The following is an 18885-nucleotide window of genomic DNA, read 5'->3' as shown; positions in this document are numbered from 1 at the left end:
GGTTGGGAGAAGGAGGGAGAGAGAAAGGTTGGGAGAAGGAGAGAGAGAGGTTGGGAGAAGGAGGGAGAGAGAGAGAGGTTGGGAGAAGGAGGGAGAGTGAGAGAGAGAGAGAGGTTGGGAAAAGGAGGGAGAGAGAGAGAGGTTGGGAGAAGGAGGGAGAGAGAGTGGTCAGAGAGCTGAGTGGGTAATCAATGAGTCCCTGGTCAACCACGGGTCAAGAGGCTATACACTAACATGAATGAGCGCACACACACACAACTTTTCGCTCTCACACAAAAAACTTGGCTTTCATCATGTAACATGGTTTACAAGGACAGCAACTGTTCTATCATGGTATGAAAACACCATGTGGAAACTGCCTGGTAGAAAATAATAACAGAATTTGTTGCACTTGAACATAAACAACAAGCACTTTCTTAATTGAAACGAGAAAACAAAAAATGGATACTGTATATCCATGGCGAATGATTGCGGAAGATTACAAATGAATTAGCCTCCAGTCTGAGTTGAATGCCATTACGGATGAAAGTGTGCTCCTTGTTGTTGTGGTGTTTTTTCCCTTTTTTTCACCAAATGGAATACACTCCATCTTTGATTAGCTCGGTGGGATGGGGTTTGGGGACGCAGCTTTCCACAGAAATTAAGCTGTCAATCCAAAGCAAGGCCTTCTGGGTAAAAACGGTGAGCCGAACGTAAACGTTTCCGAACAGGTGGCCAGGAGATATGAGCAAACTGCTTGTTGCTTCCGCCACAATATCTGGCCTAGTTTTATTTTAGGACGTTTGTTCTTTCCCCTCCCTTTTTTCAAATGGCCTCATAACATGGCCTTAGAGAAACTCTGTCACTCTTTTACAATTCTTCATTACTAATTCCAGTACTACAGACTGGAATTACAAACAGACTATACTAAACAAGTTTAGTGTCTTACCACACACATAGCTATGTGTATTCGGATACCGGGTACCGCAATTTCACACTCTCACACCAAATAGCCTGAAGTCACAGGGCTCTCGTCGCAGGCTCTATTTCCCTATGTGGGAGCGTTGCAAACTAGAGATAGGGATTTTTTACCTGGTTAGATGTACATTGTACAAATTAGCAGCTTTTCAGCACAGTTTTTTATTTCTGTATAATAAAAAATCAACAAAGAAGTTGGCTATTTTTCAATGAGGGCCAATGGTGGCGTAATCTAGGGGAATTCCTTCTTATGATGTGAATATCGACTGGGAGTATAGCATAAAGGAGGAAAGTGAGGAAAGTGTTTTGGGAAGTGTTGAAATGTAAAACATATTCGGTATTCTGAGTGTGATAAATCACTTGTAGGTCTCCATATTCTTGGAAGCAATTTGTAACAACACTTTGGTGCTATTCACAAACCGAAGCATCCAAGTACGTCTCCTGAGTAGCAAGTGGAAGTTTATTTTCTATGGAAATACAAGTTTTTTCTTTTTCCCTGTTCAGGTGATGTTTGAGGCTATTCGGGGATCGGGCTATGAAGGGGACATTGCCATCGATGATGTCTCAGTCACCAAAGGGAAATGCAAGCAGGAGAACTCTGTCTCCAACACAGGTACTGTCTGTATGTCACAATGTTACTGTAGGGTGAAGTTTATCCAAGACACTGGTCTTAGGTAAGTTTGCATTTAATTTACATTTTAGTAATTTTGCAGACGCTCTTATCCAGAGCAACTTACAGAAGAATGCATACGTGCATAAGTGGATTTGACTATTTCAGCCACACGCGTTGCTGACATTGAGCACACAGCCATGCAATTTCCATTGACAAACATTGGCAATATAATGGCCGTACTGAAGAGCTCAGTGACTTTCAAAGTGGGACTGTCATAGGATGCCACCTTTCCAACAAGTCAGTTCATCAAATTTCTGCCCTGCTATAGCTGCCCCCATCAACTGTAAGTGTTGGTATTGTGAAGTGGAAAAGTCTAGGAGCAACAACAGCTCAGCCATGAAGTGGAAGGCCACACAGAATGGGACCACCGGGTGCATAAAATTGTCTGTCCATGGTTGCAATCAGGACAATACTTTTTCGTTGGGAGCTTCGTGAAATGGGTTTCCTTGGCCGAGCAGCCTAAGATCACCATATGCAATGCCAAGCGTTGGCTGGAGTGGTGTAAAGCTTGCCGCCATTGGACTCTGGAACAGTGGCAATGCGTTCTCTGGAGTCATGAATCACACTTCACCATCTTGGAGTCCGACGGACAAATCTGGGTTTGGTGGATGCCTGGAGAACGCTACCTGCCCCAATGCATAGTGCCAACTGTAAAGTTTGGTGGGGGAGGAATAATGAATGGTCTGGGGATCTTTTTCACAGTCCGCGCTAGGTCCCTTAGTTCCAGTGAAGGGACATTTTTACACTACGGCATACAATGACATTCTAGACTATTCTTTGCTTCCAAATTTGTGGCAAAAGTTTTGGGAAGGCCCTTTCCTGTTTCAGCATGACAATACCCCCGTGCACAAAGCGAGGTCCACACAGAAATGGTTTGTCGAGATCTTTGTGGATGAACTTGACTGGCCTGCACAAAGCCCTGACCTCAATCCCGTCGAACACATTTGAGATTAATTGGAATGCCGACTGCGAGCCTGCCTAATTGCCCACATCAGTGCCCGACCTCATTAATGCTCTTGTGGCTGAATGGAATCAAGTCCCCACAGCAATGTTCCAAAATCTAGTGGAAAGCCTTCCCAGAAGAGTGGAACCTGTTATAGCAGCAAAGGGGGGACCAACTCCATATTATTGCCCACGACTTTGGAATGAGATGTGTCCACATACTTTTGGCCATGTAGTGTATGTGACCATAATCAGAGATCTACAAGTGAGTAATAAGGAGTGGGTTCTATGCCATTCAATCAGAATCTGTTTGTCAATCTTTCCAATTCACTGTAGGCAGACCCAGTCTCACTATAATACAAACCAGACAAGGTATAGGAATAAACTGTTCTGTGTCACCCAGACATTGAAGAGAGCTTGCCTGTTTGCCAAAGCTATAGCTTTCAACCCTCTACACTCTGCTGTATGGTTACTTTAAATATTTAATATGCAATACATGAAACGCTTGCTGCAACAGGTGGATCATTTTCATACTTTTCAAATGATTTTGGGAAACCAGCGACAGCAGAGAGAGAGAGATAGAAGGGGCAACAATCGCAGTGAATAAAGCAGAGAAGAATAGTTGAACTAGAGAGCGGAAAACCCTAATTATGAAAACGGGTGGCAGAATGATAGTAATGAGGAGAGAGAGAGAGATTTAGGAAGAGAGAGCAAGAGATTAAGGAACAGGAAGTGAGGAGAAAGAGGGGAAGAAAACAGGTGACACATTGATAGTAATGAGAGAGATAATTGAGAGAGAGAGAGAAAGAAAGATAAACAGTGACAAGGAGAGAGAACAGCACAGAGAACATGAGGAGAGATAGAAAGACAGAGAGGAGAGGAGAGAAAGAGAGCGGTGAGAGCTGTTGCCAGTGCAGGGGCTGTGGAGGCAGCTGGACTCTTTTCCACTCCCTGCCACGTGGGCTATAGCCTGTGGAGGGCTTGAACCCCACCTTCCCCAGCCTCCCTTCCTCTTCTTCCCTGTTGTCACTCCCTATCGCCCAACATGGCAGAGGGCACCAGGACGCATTGGCATTATGAGGTGGAAGGGTTGGCACCGTATTTTCATTGTAAACCGTGGGCAATGGGCACAGATACAGCCATGCAGGGCTGGGTGCCAGGATCTATGATAGGATCACTTCCCGGGCATCTGTCCAGGTCGAGGCCTCCTGTCCTGGAATCCTGACCCACAGGCCACCGTGATAAAGTAACCAGACTCCACATTTCTCTGTCCCGGCAAATTGTACAGTGACATCAGGCTGGAGGCTGCAGTCTGCACCCTAAATACACAGTGACACTGGGCAGAGCCTGTAATCCAATTCTTCCTTGTGGCTTTTTCACAGCATCAGCTAATTTGCCCCGGACAAACGGAATGCGCTTTGACACCTTACACGGACCATGGTTTAAAATGCCATCATGTTACTGTGTGAATTGTAAATGAAACACTGGCATTTTTCAAGTGTGCCTTGTCGCCTAGCATGGTCTGTAGTGTTATAGTGTACACTCAATCCACTGTAACTTTAAATACTGAAGAAGACCAAAAAATAAGAAATAGTAAATCCCCACAATGGTATGATCCTCCTGAAGTGTTTAATAAGACAAGGACATTTCGAGCCCAAACTGGGATTTCATCAAGACAAAATACTGACCACTCACAAAAATTCACTACCACATCGCAAGGCTGAAAGCTCTTGACCTTCATTCACTCATACTGACACTGCTATAGGTTTCCTCCAAGTTACCCACACCAGTCTCCATGCAGTGGCTCCATAGATCACTGACCATAGCACTGCCCATAATTGATCGTCGTCAATATATGGACAGGCACAATTGAACATCGATGGCTTCTATTGACAATTACTTACCTCTAAGTGAGAAAGCTTCACTGTCAATGTATAATTGTGGCCGTTGACCACCACTGACAACAGTGATTGCTCGGCCTCCGTCCGCTAGGCACTTCAGAGGGTAGTGCATCACTGGTGCAAAGCTGCCTGCCATCCAGGACCTCTACACCAATGGTTACCCGGCATATTTGCATTGTGTACCCGCCCCCCCCCAACCCCTCTTTTTACACTGCTGCTACTCTCTGTTTATCTTATATGCATAGTCACTTTAACTATACATTCATGTACATACTACCTAAATTGGCCCGACCAACCAGTGCTTCCGCACATTGGCTAACCGGGCTATCTGCATTGTGTCCCACCACCCGCCAACCCCTCTTTTTACGCTTCTGCTACTCTGTGTTCATCATATATGCATAGTCACTTTAACGATACCTACATGTGCATACTACCTCAATAAGCCTGACTAACAGGTGTCTGTGTATATCCTTGCTACTCTTATTTTCAAATGTCTTTTTACTGTTGTTTTATTTCTTTACTTACCTACACACACACACACACACACACACACACACAATTTTTTTCCCCCGCACCATTGGTTAGAGCCTGTAAGTAAGCATTTCACGGTAAGGTTTACACCTGTTGTATTCGGCGCACGTGACAAATAAACTTTGATTCGATTTGATTGAATCAAGCCGTCACTAATCTGTTTTTTAGCTCCCCTGACTTCAAGTGCATTCTGGGATATATTGCAGCCGATAGTCAGTTTGTAGAGCCACATTCCTCAATATTTCTTTCCACCCACTGATAGAAAACCATAAACATTGTGTTTGTAAATTAATGCGGGATCTTAGGAAATGGTAAATGATTCAAGATAAAGCTACTGTACTATCTTAATGTACTTGCTGTATCGTGAGATCAAGGTAAACAGACTACAATTGGGGGGTGTTCCCAAGAAAATGATCTAGTACAGTGTTGGTATTTGTGTATTTGTACCACTCATGAGGGTGCCTACATCATTTTCAACAGTTATGGGAGTGCCCTACTTTGTTGTGGGAGTGTACCCCTGTAATTCCAACCTAACTGAAGGCACCTGCACTCCTTCACAGATCAAATTGGGAGGTACTATAACTTAGGCAAGTCAAGAGGCCTCCAAAAGCAACAGGCCAAGACAATCAACTCCCCCCGGGACATCATCCCTTTCTGCTCACTTTCCCCCCGAAAATGGCCACAAAAACAAAACAAGGCTAAACAAATCAGGAGACGTTGGTGGGTCTGTAAATAATTAACGAGAAAAACCCTCTGCCTCCCCCCAAAAACCCCTCATCTGAGAAAGCAGCAAAAGCAACGAAAGAGCCGAGAGCTAGCGGGGATCCTAATGTAATACAGTGAATTATTGATGGAGGGTGTAAACAGGAAGCCAGGCTTCGCTAGCCTGTGGGGCCGATGCAGCGCTGCACAAGACAGCTAGCCGAGACAGATGGGTAATTATTGGTTAGAGGAGATTGGGTAGAGGAAAGACCCAGCCCACACACCTGGGTCACCTCTATGTATTAGCAGACACGACGATGAGGAATAATGTATGTGGGTAAAACAATATAGGCCTGTTTCCCAAACATAGATTAAGCGTAATCCGCGACTATGAAACATGTTCAATTGAGATGCTCTATTTGTATGGGGCCAGTTTTACCAAACACATAATTAGCCTAGTCCTGTACTAAAATACTTATTTTCCACAGAGAATCATTTTTAGTCCAGGCTAAATCTGTGACTGAGAATCTGGCCCATATTGTTTGCCCCACAAACATTAGTATTAACCTGTAATAACCAACTGGTTTCTTCAGTAATTCTACATGATTTAATCACAATACTAGTGATGAGACAGCCAGCGTGATAGTTGTGTTATAGCATAGAGCATTTCAAAGCAGGCATAACCGATTACAGTACATCAAAGTCACTAATGGGTGGAATAAAGAGTCAGACACTTTGTTCATAAATGTATGATTGTATGTTTTCTCTGTGTGTGTGTGTGCGTGTGCGCGTGTGCGTGTATATGCAGGTCTAAATCTGTATGCTAGTGTGCCAGGGAGTGTGCATCATGTGAGCAGCCAACCCTCCCAGGAGTTTTTGCTAGCGAGTGTGCCCAGCTGTAATACCCAGCTGATGCAGCTCACGTCGGCCTTCTAAATAGTACCCTAATCCCTATAATAGTGCACTACTTTGACCAGGATCTTGTATTTGCTCCTGTCAAAAGTAGTGCACTATGTAGGGAATAGGGTGCCATTTGGGATGCAGAACACCTGTCCCTCACACACCCCCCATCTCTCCCCATCACACACGCACACACAAACATGCGCACAAACACACACCCTGTTTCAACCCAACACACATCACACGCACATATAAACACGCTCAGAAAAATACACATACACAGACACGCTCACACACATCTCAATGGGCTAGCTGTCTGATGGGGTGTAGCACAGGGGACTGCGGAACCGTGTGGCTCTCCTAAAATTAATGATGATTGCCTCTGACATGTTGTGTTCAACTAACTCCACATTCATAAATCATAGGAATGACTGGAACCTGGCTCTGGGGCTGAAGTGTGTGTATGTGTGTGTGTGTGTGTGTGTGTGTGTGTGTGTGTGTGTGTGTGTGTGTGTGTGTGTGTGTGTGTGTGTGTGTGTGTGTGTGTGTGTGTGTGTGTGTGTGTGTGTGTTTGTCTTTGAGAGACAGACAGAGAGAGAGAGTGTGTGTGTTTGCTTGTGTATAACAGAAAATGTGTGTGTGTGTGTGTGTAGGTGCCTGCCTGCCTGCCTGGCTATGTAAGTGTGTGTGTGTCTGCGTGTGCACATTTCCATGCATGTGTACGTGTCTTAGCTATGGGTGAGTTCGACAAGGGAATTGTTGCACTGCACACCGTTCACTACCCTCCCTCCCTCCTTTCCTTCCTTCTCCCTCCTTTGTTCCACTCCCCTTCTTTTGATCCTGTTAAGGGGTGGCTTTCAATACTGTCTGGATCCCACGTCGGCGATGACTCAAGTCCCCGCGTTTTAGCCCCAGACCCCCTGGTCCTCTATCCCCTCGGTCACCCTGTGTGGCATGCAACACTCCCAGATCCCTGGTGGTCCCACACTGTTGTTGAAATTGCGAAAAGTATACATATGCATATGGTCATATGCACAAGATACAGTGTAGTGTACAGCACAGTACAATGACATGCTTACTTGCAAGCTCTCCTCACAAACTGTGCAGCAGCTACAAAAGGTATTCAATACAAAATATAGTTAGGAAACACAATATGAGAACAATAGAGCACAGAATCCATGCAGGGAAAAAGAAAGACAAATGTAGTATTTAATTATTCCCTATAAGGGAACGCGCCGATTTACTGGAGTTGACAAGGCAGTCATGGGTTCAAACGCATGGTTATTAAGTATTTGTATTTTAACTACTTATTTTCTGTGTATTTGAGTATTTTTAAATAATATGGCCAAATCAACTACTTCTATTTGAAAGTATTTTCAAATAATTTATTTGTAATACTATTTGAATCTATTTTAAAATACTTGTTTCCAAATACATTACACATGCCCCTTTACCAAACATACCTGTGTTCAAATGCATGGAGTATTTAAATATCTGTATTTGAAAATATTATATGTGTATTTAAGTATTTTCAAATACATTCCAATACTTTCCAAATACATTCCAATATATAACTACTTGTATTTTAATAAAATAAAAACATTCTAAATACTTACTTCTAAATGTATTTGAAAGTAATTGAAACACAATAAATAGCATTTGAACCGAGGTCTGGTCGGGAGCCAACTCCCATATCTCTGGTAGTCCATTTAGTGTGGGTTGGATGTTCTTGGATGTGCAAGTTGAAGTTGAAGCCCAGACACTGGAACATGGAGGACAGTTTCAAGCTGTTGCATTTATCAGGATTCAGCTGAACTGTGTTAGCCCCCTCTCATACACACCATAAGAAAACAACAAAGCACATTCACAAAGCTTTCAGAGTTGGAGTGCTGATCTAGGCTCAGGTCCTCCGACTCCTTATTTCCACATGATATAAAAGGCTAAACTGATCCTAGAATAAGCACTCCTATTCAAAGACCTTTGATACATACAGCCACAGATATGTTATCCATCGCCAAACCCAACCAAACTTTCTGTGCTTCACCCCCTTCAAAGATCCTTGAGAGAGAAATCAGGGCTGGCCCCTGTGCCAGGCACTTAACTTGTTCTCTATGGGAGAGGACGGGAGGAATAAAAAGCTTGATTATGATTACATAGATTTTCTGCCAGCGAGAGAAGCCCCCTAATATAAATGTATATTGATTTCTTAAATACAATACCTGCCTTACTCTTTATTTATGAAACTCATTCCATGGCTTACATGCGTAATGCGCTGTTGACTTTGTGTAAGTGCAGTGTCTGTGGGTGGGCGGGGGGGTGTTGTGTATGCAATTAGTGTGTGTGTGCGCGCATCTGTGTTTGCATGCACTTCGACAAAAGGAGAGGGAGGGTCGCAGATGTCTCATGTACAGGTACTTTGTGATGCTGTTTCATATGAGTACAAGAAAACACAATGGCCGTTTCCGAATACCCATGCCAGCGTATTGCATACATAAACTGCATACTATTTACTCATCGTCGCATACTATTTAGCACATACTGTTTAGTAAAAAGTATACAATATGCCATGGCCGCAACGCAGTAGCAGCTCCTGATTGGCTGAGTAGATGGGGCGGGCCGTTTTCCAAATTCAACACACATGCATCGCATTAAGCAGCTAAACTATGAATGGAATAGGAATGGAGTTATATGCCTACTCAGGGTGTAGGCAGATATCACATTCAAGCTATACCGTAGTAGCCCATCTTTCCTTTTTAAAAAGGATTGAAGACAGAACAGATCATTTGGTTCCATTTCAACATATTTCTTAGTGAAACCAAAGCGCTGTAGCATATATAAATTAAATCAAATGTTCAAATCAAAAGGCTATTGCACAGACAAACGTGGACAGATGGCTGCTTCACAAATTCAGAACCACTGGACAGGAACATAAACTAAAGCACTGATCATTGGGAACGCGATCAGAATGAATGTTGAGGCTTGATACATCCATTCAAAAATGTAATATGTAGCCTACAAAACGAAAACATTCCATGTGTTCAAATCAAAAGGCCTGATTAACATGCCATCAGTAATGCAGCCACATACCGAGTCCCCGGTGCAGACACATTCACAAATTAAAAAATGGTTTAGTATTTAATATAAAAGCTGAGATGAAGGCCAAGAGAACAATAAACACTTTTTAGTGAGAAAACAGAAATCCACTTTAGAATTATTATTAGAATTATTTTTTCAAAGATGTAGCCTACGATGTAATACCCGTGATCATTTTAATGAGAACAAAAATGACTTAGCCTATATTTTACACGACTGCAGAAGCTTCGTTTTTTTGTTAGGCCCTAGCTCTCTTCACGTAGCCAATCACTTGCAGTCTACCTCTTCCAATGCATTGTGGAAAAGTGTGCAACATATTCTACTAGATGAAGAGCCAATATGATTATAACATCCTGGCATTTAAACCATACTCAATTTTCTAAATGTTGCATATTATTAAATATTATATTTTCGCATACTGAGAATACGTCATGTGATTGTGCTGTTTCCCACTATTCGTTGATTTCGGTAGCGCATCCAGTAGAGTATGACATCTGGGCATTTAAAGTATACTAGATTTTCAAAATGTTGCATACTATTAAACAAATTATTTCTCATACTCAAACGGCCTACTATTTAGGACACAATTATGGGTATTCGGAAACGGCCAGTGACATTACATACATTTAAATAAAAACACAGTACATCAACTGTACTATGAACTTCAAATTCCCTGTCGAACACAATCTATTCTTTGATTCGGCTCGGTTTAGAGATCTTCATGTCGAACAAGAGGCGAGAGGCGAGCAGTTTGATGATGACATCAATGAGCAACTCGTCTCTCATATGCTATCTCAAAGCACTTATGACACACATCCAATCTCCATTGTGAACCCTGCCTCTGAAGTGATTAAATACATTACTCCCTTATGCCAGTCTCAGGCTTTTAGTGCCATATCCCTCCACTCTTTCTCTCTTCATACGATCTTGGGATTGAGTTACAGTATCTTACAAGGCTTTACTGTAAAGGTCTCCCATACAGTTTTTAAATATGGGTTACTAGACTAGATAAAAGTATTGTACATTTAACAAAATCTCAAGATGTTTCACATTTTCATCTCTTTTTATCAATGTGACTTGTGGGTTGTGGACAATAGCCTATTGAGCTCAGACCATTCAGTTTGTTCTGTTTGTGTTTTCCACAGTTCTGATTGGGGGAGCCCCAGGTCTGCGCTCGCTCCCATTGGTCGCCTCACTGACCTTCGCCCTCTGCTCATATCTACTGCTGCTCTACAGATGATGAGCACAACGCACAGCGTCCCCTGTCTGCCGAGACAGGCTACTGCCCAGACTTGCTCTCTCTTCTTCTCTCCCTGTGTCCCTCGCTACCTCTCCCCACTCCCCTCCCTTCTTCCTCTCACATTCTCCATCCACCTTTTAGTTTTCATCTCCAGCCCTGTTTTTGATGACAATCCATGCTTCACTTCTCCCATTACACCTTGGCTATGCTTGTAACTGACTGTCATTTGATTGACTCTCTCTCTATCATTCTCCTTTTCCCACTCACCCCTTTACAGTCGTATGTGGCTGTTTTTTCTTTCAACCAATCACACTATTTTTAACTGAGGCAAAGTCGCAAACTCAATGACCTGACCTTTGACACCCAATATCACTCAATCCAACCCCTCACAGCAGACACACTTCATTCTTCTATTCACTCTCACACACTCTTCCGCCACCCCCCTTTACTCTTTCCAACCCCCCCAGCGACCACCCGTATCCCTGACACACCAAAGTGTCGGACACTCTACCAAAGATGATGAAGAACCTGAGGAAAAAAGGGAAAGGATGGGTGGTGGGAGGGGTTGAGAATAATAGGATGACAAGGGTAGGGGGTTTCCCCCCTCCTTATTGAACCCTCCCCTTCGCCTCCTTGGGTTGGGCGCCAGGGAGCTGCCGATCACAGCAGACTGAGTGACTGACAGACGAAGGAAGGAAGGAAGGAAGGAAGGAAGGAAGGAAGGAAGGAAGGAAGGAAGGAAGGAAGGAAGGAAGGAAGGAAGGAAGGAAGGAAGGAAGGAAGGAAGGAAGGAGTTCCCACTTGCCTCTCCTCTACCGGTCATAGCCGTAGATGACTTGTGTTGGATCGTACGTGTACATTTCTCTATATATGATATATTACAAAAGTTTAAATAAATAAAACATTTAAAAAAAACACTCATGGACATGAGCAACGTTACAGGCTGCAACAAAGCAAATCTACAGAAGCACAAATTTATACAATCTACTCCCTTTTATTTGGGGTTTTCCTCCGTGTGTTGTTGCTGTATGTTGTCCCAATCAAACTATTTGTGTTCTTATGGTTTTTTGGGGGGCGGATGTGAAAAAAAGAGAGTGGTAACATTTATGTGGAAGAGATGTGTGGATGTGTTGGTTGGTACCTATGACACCCTTCGTCTATAGCCCACTTGAGCACTCGTGGCAGGGATGGGCCAGTCACCTCCATTATGCCCACCACCCCACTCTCCACCCCAAAAAATGACTTGACAGAGACTACGACTAGCCTCCCCTACTCATTCAAAGTCCAGCCAGTAACAGCATCTCTCGGACTTCCTGCGGTCTACAGACAATGGACCTCCTGCTTCCTGTACAAGGAGAAAGTGGAGGTGGAGCATGATTGAAATCAATTACGCCAACCACGTCGATACGCATCATTTAAATGAGACATGGATGTAGTATATTGGGGGCAGGGCGTCAAAATCCAAGAAAATGACCAACAGGGTAAGGAGACGGGGGGTGCAGATCCGATAGATGGATTCTATTTCACAGGTTTCCGATGATGAATGTCATGTATAGGATTCTAGAGAAATAACTGAATCAACAACATTTGGAAGGCAGCAGGTCCAATTTCCTACTACAACTGTATCAGCCGATCGAGGTTGAATGTCTTCGATGTAACCATAGTTTATTTAAGACGATTACTCATGTAACATTGTTACAGTATGATTGTGTTTCTTTGTGGAGCAATAATCATTCACTATCAGCTCACATAGTTAGCCCGAGCACATCGTGATTAATCAAAGTCTACATCCTGCAAATGCACCTGTTCGCCCAATTAAGGTAGGGATTCCAATGAGCCCCAAGCACATTGTTGCACAAAGGTACAGATTCAATCCGATCGTAGATTCTTGACAACGCAGCTTTTCAAGGCAATGTTCACGTTCACAGTAAATGCTTCAGATGTCCGTTCAAACAGAAATTACCTTTAAAAGCTGCATTGTCGACCATGCGATCGGATTGAATCTCAGCTAAAGTAATTGGTCACAATCTAAGAACAAAACAACAGACTAACCTAACTGATGATGCAGAACACATGTAACTGGCTCGTTCTTCCTCTCAAGATTAGTTTCCAAAAGTCCCCTGAATCGTAAACCGCAACATACTACCCCTAGGCACTTGTAGATCTGAGAGGGTTGGATAGGTGTAAGCACGATGGTGGGAGCTCCATCTTGCCATCTGATACGCCAGGTGGAATTGTTGCTATATTGCTTATACCTGTCCAATCCTTTCATATCTACGCAAGTGCATGGGAGTAGGGATTAAGGGTTGATTTGGTATACAGGGATACTGTTACATCAGTCTTCTCCAAATAAGTGTTGTACTTTTACTGCATGAGGCATTTTTTTATCGTATCGGTTGCCGATATTACTTAATTCAGCTCTCACCTTCAACTTAAAGTTCTCAACAAGGGAACCTTGTTCATATACATACACAGAACATGGACATCAAACTGTGTGCCTCTAAGACTTGCTTCCATAATCTTCCTAAATCAAAGCACTTGGTAAAAATCGGGTGTGGACACTCGATTTCAGATGTCAAGTGCATTTTGGCTGTCTTTTTGACATCCCTCATAGTCACATTGTAATAGCTACTTAGGTCCATACTGCATTGCAAGCTCATGAGAAGCATTGTTTTATTAAATGTATGTCATTGTGATCTGGGAGACATCTTGTGTGGTCCTAACCTCATGCTTGCTTGTACACTTCGCTCGCTCACTTTAACTGTAACACCCATATGTATGTAACAGCAGCTCATGTCTTAGCGTAGATGCTCTCCAACGGTTGTTGGAATTTTGGCATCTCAGGTCATGTCTTGAGCCAACATCGTGTCACAGGGGGTAAGGTGTCTTATCTCAGATCTGTGGTGTTCATGTGCTACTCACAACCAAGAAACTCTGAAATATCCAACTGGGAAACTCGGTAGAAGAGTGCTTGATTCATCTTATGGAAGCTTTGGACATCAGAAGCTCGGAGTTATGACGTGTGGGCAATTTAGGGCAATTTTTTGGTTCCAAGATTCTTTCAGAGTTTACGATAACTCTGGTACCACATGACAGCAGTTACTGTCTTGCCGACTACCCATTTCCCACCTCCTTTATCCAGTAAGCTGTGCATTTCGTAAGCATTTTTGGCAAGCACTGACCATTTGCTAGCTACTATATTTAATGTATATTTACAACTATCTGTAAGTATAGGCAGGAGATATGCAGGGTGGCAATTCCTGAATTAGGACATAACAATGATGCATCAGAATCAGATGCAACTGAAAGATAATTATCAAAGTACTTTATCACATGATTTTAAATGATAATGTTTCATTAGGAAATTTGAACTCATGTTCTACATGACCCCAAAGAATTCAGAGGCTTGGTGCAATTGATGTTCACTTGTTGTTTTATTTCATTTGTGGTTTCTTCACACATCTAGAGTATTTGGCAATTATGAAGAAGGTAGCGGTTTTAAAAGGAAGATCAATTGTTTTCCCTTTATTTTTATTTATTTTCGTGAATGTTTTTTTTTTTCAAACCAAGACTACAATATCAAGCTAAATCAATTTGAGACCACACACATTCCTGTCCATGGTCACATACTTTACTAGAAAACAAATGAACATCTTCTTTAAATGGAGTTCCACAATAATCATATATGTGTAGCTAAGCACCTACAGTATGTGTAACATTACAATTAGTCTCAACACACTGAGCGTTTGAAACACAACACGTGTAGATGTAACCGGATCCTACTATACCTGTACTCTGCTGCTGTGTTCGGGAGAGCGTGGGAGGGTCCACTTCAAAATATATTATACAGTACTGCAAATACATCGCTGACACTGATTACAATTATTACAGTTGAGTAACCTGCATAGAAATGCCCAGGGCCTAGACTGATCATGTTAAATACCCAATGGAAGAAAGGGTACAGCACAGAAATAGAGAACTATAAACCTTGGATTAAATGTAATGTAATAAGATTTTATCTTTGTGTCTTCTGTGTTCTTTATTATAGAATACTTCTCAACGTTAACACTGTTGTAAAGTCAGGTGAATTCCTTGTCAATGAAATATGTGGGTAGGAATACTATGAAATGGGCAGGAATACTATGAAATGTGGGCAAGAACATTATTTTGGGAGAAATAAGCATTAACCAATATTATATTTATTGTTGAGGGGAGAATTGTAAATGATGAATTTTGATCTTATGACATGATGGTTGAAGTGCCTCCATTGATCTGAACCTGACCTTCAGTATTGGTAGTAATATTTGGTTTTTTGAATTCATGGTCTTTCTTTCCAAAACTCCTATATGAATTGAGTTGTACATTTTTGATATTGACAAACATTACACAGCCTACCCTTAGGTTGTCTTTACTGTCACCAGATCAACTGGAAATGAAACTAACCTGCATACTTCAAATTAAACCAAGAAATGCCTGAAAGTGAGGCAATTTTGTGTTGACAAATCAGATATATCCAATAGTTGGCCATTTGAAATCTATTCACTTGTGTCCAGAAAGGAGTATGCAGCTGTTCGGTCTGAGGTATAATTCATTGTGCTGCTTTTCATGCACTTTAATGTGAAATTAAATGTCTTGAAATGTATGCCATTTGATACCCATTGTGTACTAATGCTCGTTTTGTTAGTAGTTCATGATTGTCACATCACTCCCTCATTAGCTGAGGTTGTCCTAAAATCTACACCATACTCTATATTATTGCAGTATGGTTTAAGGTGTAGATTATCAATATATTCCTCTAGGATACAAGACCGAATGGGAGTTCAGTTCACTGGTATAGTCCCTTAGGTTTGCACATTTCTGGAACCTTTCTGACTCCCAGTTCCCTCCATGCTTATTATCTTCTGATTTCAGGAATTCTACAACCAAGATTTCTGAAAAGAGTGGGAATTTGGTAAATAAATGTGGCATTGCCACACCTCCAGTTATCTGATGTTTTTACATGATCCAGGTTTTCCCTTGACCACCTAAAGGGTCCCCAGTTCATGCTGAACATTTTCAAACCTCCACTACAAGTGTATGTACTATCAACATGTTTTGTTGTAGATTATCAATCTATCATCTTTTGTCATATCATATCCTTGTAGTTATCTGTCTAAAACAAGAAGGTTAGAAAGGACCCCCGACATGCAGGTTAGAGATCAAATAAGCAAGTGCCTCACAACTGCTATTCCTCCATGAGGTGACTTTCCATCCATGAAAACCACTTCAGCCAGATAGCGTAGTGTCCAAGCAATATCTGTGGCAATGTTCAGAAGGGGTGGCCAGTCACTCAGTCACTAAAAATGAACCCCTCTTCCATTAGAGACATCCCGGCACACACCATTGATGCTCTACGTATTCAACAGCAGGACCGACTGACTGTTACTGTATAGGTTTTCACATCACTGCCTCACTGCCAGTGCAGACACTTTGTCCACTCACATAAAGGGTGCGTTCCAGATACAGTGATTTTGATCCGGGCTAAGTTTCCCAAAGACATCTTTAGCATTCATTAATCATTGTTTGTCCATTGCCCTACCTATGGATTTAGGATGATCTTAGTGCTAAAGATTATAGCCATGTTATTGGGAAAGTCACCCCAGATCTTTATAAAGCCTGGAGAAGTCTTTTATGTCTGATCAACCACATCAACATGATGTAATCATCCTATAATCTACGCAGACCTGTGCAGGATCTGTGTATCTGGAGCGCAACCAAATGACTGAACCCTCCCCAATGCAGTCAGATTGGTCAAAGTAACTTCACAGCTCCTGCCTGGCTGTGCAGACTTGTGCAATGTGTGCGGATCCGAGACAAAGACGGTGTATGTGTGTATATGCACCTTAGTGAACGCGCAAAGAACGGTGTAGCAGTGCTGGGTGTTGTATATTCTCTGTCATGTACTGAAATATTTTAGAGGAAAAATATATTTGAAATATGACTCCAAAATGTATGAATAAATAATCATGAAAGAACAAAAAGAGATGATTTTTGTCTTCTTTTTGTCATCTTCTCCAATACACACAGTGGGTTCTCGCACATGTTGTCACCATCACACGTACATAATGATTTCACCATAAAAACACCTCTTGGGGACTTGTTATGCAGTGTAAAATGCAGAATTCCAACTCCCACACTATCCTCTATCCACCAGTTTGTATTCAAGCCTTGCATATTACCAGCATCACAGTGAATTTAGTAATCAGAGCTCATTCACATCCTGTGGCTGTAAGTAGCATTACAGACACCTGCGTGCTCTCCTCCTGGCATATCAAATAAACTCCAAAATGAGATTCCCATAGCAATTAGCAAGCACAAATCATTATTCAAATGTCTTGTCGCATGTCATGCAGTTTCAGAAGTTATTCAGATCACTCGACTGTGTTTTCGCTGTATAGGCAAGGGAAGTTGGAAACAATGTTCATATAGGAGGCCCAGCATTGAGCATTGTAGAATTTCCCACTACCTTTACACGACTGCAATTTGCAATTATCCTCTATTTATGCTCCGATACTGTACATGTACTGTACTTTTTTTTATAGGAGATCCAGGGCTACAGACATGTAGGTTCAAGTATAGGCCTCGTATCATTACACACATACAGGTTCACAGGAAACCGGGTCGGACTCTAGGATATACACTGAGTGTACAAAACATGAGTTGCATTCCCTTCTTCCTTTCAGAACAGCCACTGTTGAGCGTGAAAAACTCAGAAGCGTTGTAGTTCTTGACACACTCAAACCAGTGCGCCTGGCACCTACTACCATACCCCGTTCAAAGGTACTTAAATATTTTGTCTCACCCATTCACCCATTGAATGGCACACATGCACAATCCATGTCTCAATTGTCTCAAGGCTTAAAAATCTGTATTTAACCTGTCTCCTCCCGGTCATCTACACTGATTGAAATTGATTTAACAGTTGACATCAATAAGGGATCATAGCTTTCACCTGGATTCACCTGGTCAGTCTGTCTTGGATAGAGAAGGTGTTCCTAATGTTTTATATGCTCAGTGTACATTTACTTAACTGCTACTTTATATTTAGAGCACCTACAGTTAACAATACCTGTCTTGGTAGGTCAATCAACTTTGACCTAGAACCACATACAATACTTTTGCCGAGTGACATAATCCTGTTCTGGTATGAACACTTCAGTTGTAATGTTCTAAAACCTAATTTGTCATAAGTTTAAAATTAGTAGTAGTGACACTAAAGCACATTATTGTAACATGTCCTACACAGTCTCCTGGGCAACACATTGTAACATGTCTGACCACGGTCTGTACAATTTTTTAGGTATATCTCTGCAAGCAACAGTTTAGTGTAATGCCCCAAGGCTCCAGCGTTACTAGATACTAGACATGGTCTGTTATTCCGGACCCTTATCCATTGCTCCTGGGCAGCTTTGACCCCTGACCTCATCAGGGAGAGCCTTCTCACTTCAGGACAAGGAAACGATCTGACGGGTCCAGCTGAGTGTAGTGGAAGAATACAAAATGTGTCAAAGTCAGAGGGGATGGTAGGAAGGTGGTAGTGATGGTGGTAAAGGGAGCGACAGAGTCTCATAAGATAATTCCCATGCAGCCTTGTTTACAAGTTCTAACACTGGAATGTGAGTTGTAACACTTTCTCATTCTGAACTTATTGGCTCCCACCAGTTAACGCTTGATCTGATTGAATCTAGGACAAAGACCCAGCTGGGTGCACGGTCCAGCGCGCTTCACACATTCCACACACTTGGCAAGCTCCACGCTCTCTGTCATTTCCCCCCTCCTTCCGTTTCTCTCCACTCATCCCTCCACCCCTCCCCTTTCTTCCTTACTGTCTTCTCACAAGGCACAATGGCGGGGCCCAAAAGACGCCAACTCGTCTGTATTTTCGTGATCTGTGACGGAGATAGATA

The 18885-nt window shown here is 42.4% G+C and overlaps 1 protein-coding gene across 1 annotated transcript in view; it reads left to right on the top strand.

The window, feature by feature from the left end:
- Positions 1–16951, top strand: part of LOC112263451 (MAM domain-containing glycosylphosphatidylinositol anchor protein 1) — a 408035-nt gene extending 391084 nt beyond the window's left edge. The window contains exons 18-19 of the mRNA XM_042330737.1: positions 1462–1570; positions 10845–16951. Of these exons, the coding sequence (XP_042186671.1) occupies positions 1462–1570; positions 10845–10939 (204 nt within the window). The 3' untranslated portion in view covers positions 10940–16951. The remainder of the gene's footprint in view (positions 1–1461; positions 1571–10844) is intronic.
- Positions 16952–18885: the final 1934 nt, after the last annotated feature.

This window comes from Oncorhynchus tshawytscha, linkage group LG12, assembly GCF_018296145.1.
Source record: "Oncorhynchus tshawytscha isolate Ot180627B linkage group LG12, Otsh_v2.0, whole genome shotgun sequence".
Lineage (NCBI taxonomy): Eukaryota > Metazoa > Chordata > Actinopteri > Salmoniformes > Salmonidae > Oncorhynchus > Oncorhynchus tshawytscha.
This window is presented reverse-complemented; position numbering and strand designations above follow the sequence as displayed.